The 10,962-nt window shown below is 45.4% G+C and overlaps 2 protein-coding genes across 2 annotated transcripts in view; one reads left to right on the top strand and one right to left on the bottom strand.

Moving 5' to 3' along the window:
* SARAF (store-operated calcium entry associated regulatory factor) overlaps window positions 1-2,548 on the bottom strand; it is a 19,421-nt gene extending 16,873 nt beyond the window's left edge. The window contains exon 1 of the mRNA XM_007464631.1: window positions 2,309-2,548. Within this exon, the coding sequence (XP_007464693.1) occupies window positions 2,309-2,411 (103 nt within the window). The 5' untranslated portion in view covers window positions 2,412-2,548. The remainder of the gene's footprint in view (window positions 1-2,308) is intronic.
* A 2,975-nt stretch (window positions 2,549-5,523) lies between these two features.
* The window catches only part of LEPROTL1 (leptin receptor overlapping transcript like 1), a 10,820-nt gene continuing 5,381 nt past the window's right edge, over window positions 5,524-10,962 (top strand). Inside the window, exon 1 of the mRNA XM_007464630.1 lies at window positions 5,524-5,640. Coding sequence (XP_007464692.1) covers window positions 5,625-5,640 — 16 coding nt within the window. The 5' untranslated portion in view covers window positions 5,524-5,624. The remainder of the gene's footprint in view (window positions 5,641-10,962) is intronic.

Here is a 10,962-nt window from a genome sequence, read left to right as displayed (position 1 = left end):
CCCCCCCCCCCCCGCCGCCAACCATCACCACTCTCGGGACTTACTGTACAAGCAGTCCCTTCACTGGCCTCCCAGCTTCCCCCCACCCACTCTCGCTCCCACAGTCTGTTTTCCACAGAGCAGACAGAATGTGCCTTTAAAATACAGATCATATTAGGGCTTCCCTGGTGGCGCAGTGGTTGAGAGTCCGCCTGCCGATGCAGGGGACGCGGGTTCGTGCCCCGGTCTGGGAAGATCCCACATGCCGCGGAGCGGCTGGGCCCGTGAGCCATGGCCGCTGAGCCTGCGCGTCCGGAGCCTATGCTCTGCAACGGGAGAGGCCACAACAGTGAAAGGCCCACATACCGCAAAAAATAAAAAATAAAAATAAAAAAATGTATATATATATAGAATAGAACAGAATGGGATAGAATACAGGTCATAGCAGACCCATCCCTTCAGGGTTCTCATCAAATGTCACCTTAACAGTGACTTCTTCCCTGACTAATGTATATTTTGAAAATCCCTGCTTCTGCCTGCACACCCTGTCCTCCTTACCCTGTTTTATCAATGTCCAAACCACTATTCACAATATGACACGCTATTTACCTGATCTGTTCATTTTCTATTTCTCCTCAATAGGTGTAAACTCCAGGGCGAAACACTGTTTCGTTCACTGCAATATTCCCAACACTCAGAAGAGTGACAAATACAAAGTAGTTCAATAAAGAATTGTGAAAATTTTTAGGTAATCTCTTTAGAACTGGTACAATTTTTTTTTCTGGACAAATTTTTGCTTTATGTTAGCTAAAGACAAAGTGAGTACAACCAAAGTCAAACAAAAGACAAACGAGGGACTGACTACTGCTTGATAAAACTACTTGAAAAAACTAACTCAATAAAATGCCTTCATAAAATAGTTCCTCAAAAGAAATTTAAGTCCAAGTAGTTTGATTGTGTTTATTCTGCAAAATACTTTTGTGCCTTTTGTTCCAGAACAATACTTTTACAGAGTAGGTAGACAAAGAGCTACCAGGAAAAGGTTCATCATTAGTTTAAATTTGGCTCTATTTTTTTATTCCCCTGACTCTTCATCTGTAAACCTTTTTTTTTTTAAACCTCCTCTTTTTATTCAAGAATTGATTGAGGGTTCAACTAACGTTTTAATCCAGTTTTTAAATTGTAATTCTGATCAGTCTTCTATCTATATAAAACTTTCTAGAAATACATAAGGAAAATGTACAGACATTTAAATCCAACTTGGCTTTTTATTAATTAGTAATAAAACATCCACATCAAAGGAGTACTCAAAATCAAGTACTTACAAATAGCACCTTCTCTCTCATTTTAGCATTTAAGAATAAAAAATAAGAAGCTACAGAAATAAATCTGTTGCTTAAGTTCAAAAACACAGGCATTTCCTATCACCAAATCACGACTGCAATATGGGTACACTTTCCATGCTTTTAACATCTTTACTCCCCAAAACAAAAATGATGTTTTCATTGTTTGAAAGTCATTTTTTACATCACTCCAACTTAACAGTATGCATCATTTATTAAATGGAAAACTGTATGTATGTGTGTATACATATATATACACACACATATGTATTAATTACATGGAATATTCTCGATCCCATAAAAATTCGTTAGACAATTCTAATAACATAGTGATATGAAAGAACTTTTCTTCCTAGAAATCACTTATCGTGTACCATCACAAAAAAATATATTTTTTTAATTCAACAGGAAAACGCAATGGTGTAACGCAATGAACGTCACTGTAATGGTCAGATTAAGCAGCGTGAGTTGTGCTCACATAAATAGTACAGTCTATGATTCTGCTAACCTACCTCCAAGGTTTGCAGCCCTGTCCACTAAGTGTGACTCAAGGACTGCCGGTGCCATGGCAACTGCCAGGTACAGCAACAGGCAGCCATGACAAGAGTCAGCGACGATGACATCAGAAAGTCTTGACAACAAAGCAAAATGCGCAGGTGAGGGTCGAGCTTTCCAGCCAGACCCAGGGGATGAGGGCTGTAGCCCGAGCAAGAAGAAGGTGGGCAAATTCTGGGAGTCCAAACAAGGGAGAAGGGAACATTAACAACACTAGAGTAGCCCCGCCCCGCCCACTCTCCAACAGTCCACTCTCGTCTAGGAGGATGTCTGGGAAGAGCAAAGAGGCCAGGCAGGGCACAGATGAACAGCGAAGAGGATGGAAATGAGGAATTAGGATAGAAGGGCTCAAGGGGCGGCGAACAGAAATGGTGGAGCCTCTTAGCGCTGCTTGAAAGCAGCAGGAAGTGGGGAGTGAAGGCAGCACTCACCAGGGTCTTTCCAGCCCCGGGCAGAGCCCGCGATCAGCAGAAGCAAAAGGAGGCTGAACAGAGCGCAGCGTCCAGCCGCTTCCGGCCCGCCGGCCGCCACCATGGCGCTCAGTGAAGATGGCGCGCGGCTGGCGGGAGCTCGCAGGTCGGAACCCTGGCTGCGGAAGGCCGCGCACCGTTAAGCACCGACGCCGGCAGCTTCCACCGCGGAAAAAGGAAGGTCTACCGCAGGGCCCCTGCTGCAGGAGGTCCGTGCGCCAGTCTGACGTCACTACAGCGGCGGCGCGTGGGGGAACTGGAATGGTCGCTGCCGTCCCCGCCTCTGGAGCCCAGCACGGCTGCGAGCGGAGTCGAGGGCGGAGTGCCGCCGTTGAGGGCGGAGCCAAGGGCGGGACGCAGATGCTGTGGGCGGGGCCTAGGGCCGCCCTCCTGACGGTTCAGCGCGAAGACTGAAACCATCACAACGCAAAATCTAAGTGTAGTCACGTTATTTACAAAACCTTAATAACCTTCCCGAGGGACGCTACTGTGCCTTACTCAACTTCACGTCTTCAGCAACTAGCATAGCTTCTGGCGCATGATTTGTGTTCCATTAGTTTGCTAAATACAGAGTGGATTTGAGAGAGGCAGCAAGGAAATATATTGTCTGGTTTCAGAAGCTCAGAACCTTTACATATTCCCTTCCACGTGGAGACAGTGGGAATTTACAAGATATCCGGAGGAGAAACTACCACCTAAATAAAGAACCAGCCAGGGAAAACAGTTAAGAGTGCATAGGCATTATCTTTGAGGTCTGAGAGTCCTGGATTTCTCTCCTTCATTCATTCATTCAACAAATATAGGTTGAACGCCTAGTACGTGTCTGGCGCTGTTTTCAGCTTGGAGTATGCAGACAAGGTCCCTGTATTCATGGAGCTTACACTGATGAGAACTAAGATAAACAAAATTAAATAATAAATTAATAAACAAAGATAATAGCGATAAGTGCATTGATGAAAAAAAAACAGGGTGATACAGTAGAGACTAAGAGCCAACTTCAGGGAAGGCCTTGCTGAGGAAGTGATTTTGAAGCTTTGAGACCTGAATGATGAGAAAATACAAAGATCGGGGGAGAGCCTTTACCGCCTGGGGAACAGTGGATGCAAAAGCCCTAAGTTTCTGTTTTGAGGAACATCATTCACTAATCTGATTAACACCTTTATCTATTTAGCACCTAACAGTACCTGCCAGGCACTGTTCTAGGCACTGGGGATACAGCAATGAATAAAATAAAACTTAGGGGTTGGGAGAGGCAAACAAAGCCAGGGCAACTGAAGCAAAGTAAGTTTGGGGAAGAGTGGAACAAGAGGAGGCATAACTGGTGGCTTGGAGTGGGACCAAGTGCGACTGGAATAAAGATAATAGAGAATTCTGGTCTCCACATGTTAGGTTTGAGGTGACTTTTAGGAATCCAGGTAGACATGTCAAATAGACACTTGGATATACAAGTCTGAATTTCAAAGTCAAGGTAAACTTGGTAGTTATGCTATCAAAAAGAAGACAGTATTTAATGCCACAGGAAGAGATACAATTCATAGGGAGAGAATTTAGATATAGCAAAGACGGAGGCCCAGGACCAAATTAAGAGAACACTAACATTTGAACCTTGAGCAGAAGTTCCTAGAAAGAGTCTGAAAATAAATCTCTGGTGAGGTATAAGAAACAAACAGGAGAACAGTGGTATTGTAGTTGAGAGAAAGAATGGTCACCAGTGTCCATTGTTGTTGAAAGTTTGGATCAAAAAGTGACCTTTGGGGGGCTTCCCTGGTGGCACAGTGGTTGAGAGTCCGCCTGCCGATGTACGGGACACGGGTTTGTGCCCCGGTCCGTGAGGATCCCACATGCCACGGAGCGGCTGGGGCCGTGGGCCATGGCCGCTGAGCCTGCGCGTCCGGAGCCTGTGCTCTGCAACGGGAGAGGCCACAACAGTGAGAGGCCCGCGTACCGCAATGAAAAAAAAAAGTGACCTTTGGATTTTGAAAGGTAGAGGTCACTAATTACCTTAAAAAGAGAATTTCTGTTATTTGAGATCACATCAGTTGTCATGTACAGTTCTAGACAGTGGTGAACAAACATAAAACGTACAAATTTACACTCTAGTGGGAGAGACAGCCAACAAATAATATAGTTCAGATAAATAATAAGTGCCTTCAACGAAGATGCTACACAGCCAAAAATAAATTAATTTAAAAAAAGAAAGGAAATTAGGGGAATAGCACTTCCCTCAGCCACCAGGGCTTGTGCCCCAAAAGGCTTCCTAAATGTGATCTTCACCTCCCCCACCCCTGTAAACACTGTCCTTTCCCCATGATGGCTTTTCCCTTTTCTCTCCTAGTTACACACCTGTTCATCCTGCTATTGTCCCTCCCTTGGGGAAATCTCACCTGACTGATCTAAATCAAAGACTGTCACAGGACTATCTATCCACTTTCTTTGCAATTATCATTGTTGCAATGTTACGCTTTTTCGTGTCTGTCTCTCTCACTAAACAGCAAGTTCCTTGAGGACAGAAACCGTACCTAGTTTTGCTCACCTCAGTGTTCCCCACACATAATATCAGTAAATGTTCAATCAATTTGTAGGATTACTTAACTAAATGTATTTGTACCTCTGCTTACTTTTTTCCTAGACCTGTTACTAAAAAAAAAGAAAAAAATTCTGACAGACTCCCAAGAGCTCGGATTTGTATTAAATCCACTTGTTACCGAGTCCCGCCGCTCCTCCCTCTGGAGGTGGATCTCACCAGACCCTAGTTCTGTGTCGGAAAGCGAGAAGCCTAGTGCAGACCACCCGACTGGCATTACTGCTCCTTTATTACAAGATAGGGAGGAAAAAGAAATGGGTGCGCTTTGAAGGACGCAAAAGGATCCCCCAAAGGCATCACACCAGGGCTCCCAAAGGACCGCGTCGACTCGCGCTCCCTACCCGAAGGATGGGGAGGTTGCGGGATGCGCGTTGGGGTCTGCGGGATGGAGTTTCCCGGACACTGCAGGGAACAGGAGAGCTGGAGTCTCCACGGCCCGGAAACCGGGGCGGGAGCGGGAAGCCTTGCAGGGGGGCGATCCCACGGGAGCAGAGCCGGGGAGGAATGGGTCAGCCCGAAGGCCCCCAGCCCGGCGCGCCCCCAGCGCCCCAGCGCGAGCGCGAGCTGCCGGCGGAAGTGCTGCGTCGCGCACTTCCGGGTGTTGTCTGGCCGCCGCAGCGGGTCTCTGGTCTCCCGGCCGCCGCCGCCGCTGCCGTCGCCTCGGCTCCCGAAGGCAGGAGCGACGTCACCGCCATGGCCGGCATCAAAGGTGGGCCTGGGGCGCTGGGCGGCCAGAGGGCTGCGCGGCCGCCCCCAGAGAGGGGGAGGGGGTCCACGCAGGCCCCGCACGCCGCCTCCCGGGGCCGGGCGCGCGCCGCGGGGCCGCTGCGCTGGCCGCAGAGCCCTGACCCCCGACCCCAACCCCGGCCTGCGCCCTCGGAGCCGAGGTGGGCGCGGCGGCCTCGGGGAAAGGACGGCGGGGTCGGCGGCTTGTCAGCCAGCCCTCACTTTCTTCTGAGCTCGGCAGCCTCGCTCCCACTCGTCGCGCCCCTTACGGAGAACGAAGTGGCCCGCGGGGTGTTCGGAGTCCCGCAGCCGCTCGGGCCATCACACATGTTTTGCAGGAGTTTGCCTCCGAGAGCGAGGTGGGCAGAGAAGGTGGTTTTGAGGGGGTCGCTAGAGATGCCAGTTACGGTAAATCAGTGTCATTTCCCATTTAAAGGCAAGAGTGCGGTCTTCGGGCGCTAAGCCCAACCGAGTCCCCCAGGAACGCCTTGGAAGGCCTTAGGGATGGTTCTTTCCCAAACCTCGGCGATCACATCCACGCTCAGGACCCGTACTCAGAGCTTTACGCTCCTAAAACGGATGCATTTTGATTTGCGGTGTTGGTCTGACAGGGTAGACCCTGTGAGCGACCCCAAAGGGCTCCTTCCCCCTGCCCTCTCCACAGTTGCACGTTGAGGCTTTTTCACATTTCAAAGTTTTTATTTAGTTGGGTTTTCTTTTTTTTTAAGGTAAAAGAGTTTTTCATTAAAACTCAATGGAAAAGTATTCGTTTATTAGTTTTCTTTAGAAATAAGGGATGTCGCATGCTTTCCAACTGTTTGGTAGTTTTGTTAGCGTGGTTAGAAGCAAATACCATTACCAACGTTTTCAGCTTAATTCTTGACAACGAATTACATTGATTTCCTGACCTGAGGCTTTGTAGAAGGGGCAGGCAAGCAGGAAGTGAAGTTCAATAACAGTGTTTTTTCTGTGTTTTTTATTTGCTTTAAGGACAGCTTTTGCTGAGCTGCTTCCCCAGAGTCACATTTTTACTGTTTCTTACTTGTTTGTAACGGCTGAAGACATTTCATTTCCTATAGAAAACTTTGTCAATTGACCAGCTGAGTTACTTTCCAGTCTCCTTTTGAACTCTAACAGACCTTTTAAAATCCCTGTGTGAAAGGCAGTTATGGTAGAATGCTGTGTTTTTTAGGGTGTTGCCCGTTGTTTCTCAGTTCTTCTCCATTTCTTTACTGTCAATAAATGCAGGAGTCTCTCTCTCAAGAAAATAACTTTGTGATTGTGGACTTAGGTGAATATTAATCAGCAGAAAGTGTCTCAGATGGGATTGTACTTACACTTTTGGTTTCAGTAAGATTTTCTGGTTGTTATGATTGTTTCAGGATGTTTTCTTCCTGTTGGCCTATCTTTATGTTAGGCGGGAGTGTTGCTATGATTTAATCCACGACTTATTTCTTAAGCCATTTGCCTATTAACTTTGTTATATACTGGATTTTTCTGGTAACTCCCAGGTTAGGGAACTGGTCCCTTCTCCTACTGTAGTCTCTTGGTAATCACGAACTAGCACCCAGTCTTTTGAGAGTTTAGATAAATCGGGCTGTTCCATCCCCAGCCTGGAGGCTTTGGGAGTAGAAACCAGACTCATCTAAGTTTTGCCTTCTGGATGTCAAATCACTCAATTACAGCATAAAATTTTGCCTCATTGATGTGTCATCTAGGACAACCGTTTATACACAAATGATGAGTTTTGTATATAAATCAGCCTAATTGCTGATTTCATAAGACTGGAGAAACTTTACAACTTTTGAGAACACTTTTGAGCAGTTTATTTAACCCCATTGGCATTTATCTTATCCATTGTGACTGGGAGGTGAGATGTCACATAAAATTATTTTTGGATACCTGAATCTTATTTCAGTTCCTTGGGTTGTTTTTGTTGTTGTTGGTTGTTTTTTTTAAGAAATCATCTTCATTAACTTTTTAAGAGTGTACTCAGAGGCTTTAGAGTCTTTTTTGAGGATAAGAACATAAGTAGGGACTTCCCTGGTGGCACAGTGGTTAAGAATCTGCCTGCCAATGCACGGAACACGGGTTTGAGCCCAGGTCTGGGAAGATCCCACATGCCGCAGAGCAACTAAGCCCGTGCGCCACAACTACTGAGCCTGCGCTCTAGAGCCCGCAAGCCACAACTACTGAGCCCACGTGCCACAACTGCTGAAGCCCGCACGCCTAGAGCCTGTGCTCCACAACAAGAGAAGCCACTGCAATGAGAAGCCCGCGCACCGCGATAAAGAGTAGCCCCCACTCGCCGCAACTAGAGAAACCCTGCGCAGCAACGAAGACCCAACGCAGCAAAAAATAAATAAAATTTTTAAAAAAAGAAAAAAAAAGGAACATAAGTAATTTTTCTCTGTCATAGAACAGAGTTAACTTCAGCAACCAAGTCCTAAGGCTACTTATCTCTTGGCCAAGATTATCTATCGCAAATCTGGTGTGCTCTTTGAGATTTTTATGCCTCATTTAACCTTTTTTTTTTAGTCTCTTCCCCCCAATCAGAGGGCAGTTCTTGCTTGTATGCAGCTCTCCCTCCTATTTCTCATCTCTTTAAATATAGGAAGCAAAATAAGCTTACAAAATTTTGTCTTCACAAGATACAGATAACAGTAATCCAGGAAAGAAAAGTTACTTTTCACTTAACTTTTTTCTGGGCACCTGAGTTGCCTATTGAAATATATATGTATAAGTGAGCATAGGTGATCCTTTAAAATAAAAAGGTTTTATTTCGCTGGAATTCACACACAGTTGTCACAAAAAATGAATAAATAACTTCTGAATAAGTGCCTAAGTGTCTACTTAAAAAGAATGTTAGCTTTGGGCTTCCCTGGTGGCGCAGTGGTTGAGAGTCCGCCTGCCAATGCAGGGGACACAGGTTCGTGCCCCGGTCCGGGAAGATCCCACATGCCGCGGAGCGGCTGGGCCCGTGAGCCATGGCCGCTGAGCCTGCGCATCCGGAGCCTGTGCTCCACAACGGGAGAGGCCACAGCAGTGAGAGGCCCGCATACTGAAAAACAAAACAAAAAAAAGGATGTTAGCTTTAATGTATGGGCTTTGTGGTATCTATGTTATGTCTCTGTTTCCTTTAGGAGTCTAAGGTCTATGCTGCATAAATGGCTTTTGAATAAATAAGGTGTTATTATAGTGATGAACTTAGCTGTTTGGCAGTTATATTTCACAAAACAGAGATGGTGTTTTACTTCTTCAGCATGTCATATAACAAGTATCTTTAGTGTTCAGAGAAGTATTTGCATTTTAGATCTAGTCCAACCCTTATTTTATAGAAGAAAGAACTGATATTTAGATGACTTAGCTAGTAAGTGGCTGGTAGGAGCTGGGACCCAGTGCTTCCTGACTCTCGGTTGTGGCTGTTTCTGCTCTGCTGCATTGGGCTCTCTTCTCTTTTTTCATCTCCCTCTCTCTCTCTTTTCCCTTTGCTCCCTTTCGTTCATTCTACACATGTTTATTATTGAGTGTTAAGAGCTGAGGCCTGAGCATCAGCAACAGAAGAACTCTTTCCATGCTCTTGTGGTGTAAACAGCTTACGAGGGAAGACAAATACAAATCAGTATAACATTGCAGCTGTGATAAATGAGCACAGGGGAGGCATCCAGAGCAAAGAGGACCTCTGCACGTGCACGTCCCTCTTTCCCTGCTCTTGTGGTGTGAACAGCTTACGAGGGAAGACAAATACAAATCAGTATAACATTGCAGCTGTGATAAATGAGCACAGGGGAGGCATCCAGAGCAAAGAGGACCTCTGCACGTGCACGTCCCTCAACCTGGAATGTTCCCCCCAGATAGCCACGAGATTGATTCACGTCTTCATTTCATATAGATCTCTGCTTAGCTGTCTCCTCATCAGAGACGCCTTCCCAGCTAATGCATCTAGAATAGCACTCCCACCCCCTTACTTGATTTTTTTTCATAGCATTTGACATTTATTTGCTTACTTTTTTAAAAAATTGCTTTATTCTCCCACCAGAATGTAAGCATGAGAGCAAGAGCTTCGATTTCTTTACATTGCGCTGTCTCCAGTGTCAAGAACAGTGTGTGACACACAGTAGGCACTCAGTAGATATTTGTGGAATAATTGAATAAATAAACATAATGGGAATCGGTCTAGTCAGGGGCTTTGCAAAAACTTCACTGAGGAAGAGATAACTGGGCTGTGACCTGAAGGAAAAGTAGGAGTTCACTTGGCAGAAAGAGGCAAGGACTGGGACAAGAATTCAAGCCCCGTGAGTGACATGGCCTTGCCTGTTCATTAACATGTCCCCAGCACCTGTTAGGTATTTGGTTCTATGTAGACATTTCTTGAATGAAATAAGTGAATGAAAAAGCCTCTGAGGTAGAAGGGATAGCATGTGCAAAGGCCCTGTGGGTGAGGGAGCCGGCTGATTTCCAGGAGAGGAAAGGGGGCCAGTACAGCTGCAGTGCTAAGACCAAGGGGTGCTAGCCTGGGGTGATGTGTGTCCGAGCAAGGAAGTGGGGTCAGCTTATGAGGACCTGTCTTGAACTGAACAAAACAAACGGTGAACTTGGTATTTTCCTCATTGTTTACATGGCATTCCCTTATAAACGTGAAGTTCCTCTTTTGCTGCAGATTAAAGTGCAAATGTGTCTTTTTCTTTGTGCAACTGAAAATCTAATGGCATTAAGGACTAAGTAAATGTGTTCACGGTTGACATGACCTACATCACTGATCTGAATGAAAACTAAATCTGCCTGGCTCCCATGTCAATGGGTGTCCTTGATTATGACCATCTTAATTCAGAGAAGTATATCAGTAGTTCTTAGCAGCATTTAACTTTTGGTTTGTATATGTTGGATTGTGTCTTGGTAATTTGTAGACCTTCGACAGCTCTTTTGAATTTTAATGTTTCTGTTAAGGTTAGTGGACTGCATCATTAAAAAAAAAGTAAGTTATTCTCTTAGCCACTGTAGTTGCAGAAATATTGATTGTATAGAATTCAAAATAAATTGATCATTTGTTTCTTTGCTTAATTCTAGGCCATTGATTAACTATGTATATTCAAGGAAGTTGTTTCTACTCACTTATCTATGTGAAAACACTTTATAAAACATAATGCTTTGTATAAGTGTGTGTGTGTGTGTGTGTGTGTGTGTGTGTGTGACTTCAGAAACTATATTTCAGCTATAGAATGCATCTATTGCTTGTGATAATGTCTTAAAACAGTGATACCACCGAAGGATTGTACCTGTTATCCTGCAGATTTTCTAATGTGTA

This window comes from Lipotes vexillifer, unplaced genomic scaffold (genome assembly GCF_000442215.2).
Source record: "Lipotes vexillifer unplaced genomic scaffold, Lipotes_vexillifer_v1.1 scaffold2628, whole genome shotgun sequence".
Taxonomy (NCBI): domain Eukaryota; kingdom Metazoa; phylum Chordata; class Mammalia; order Artiodactyla; family Lipotidae; genus Lipotes; species Lipotes vexillifer.
This window is presented reverse-complemented; position numbering and strand designations above follow the sequence as displayed.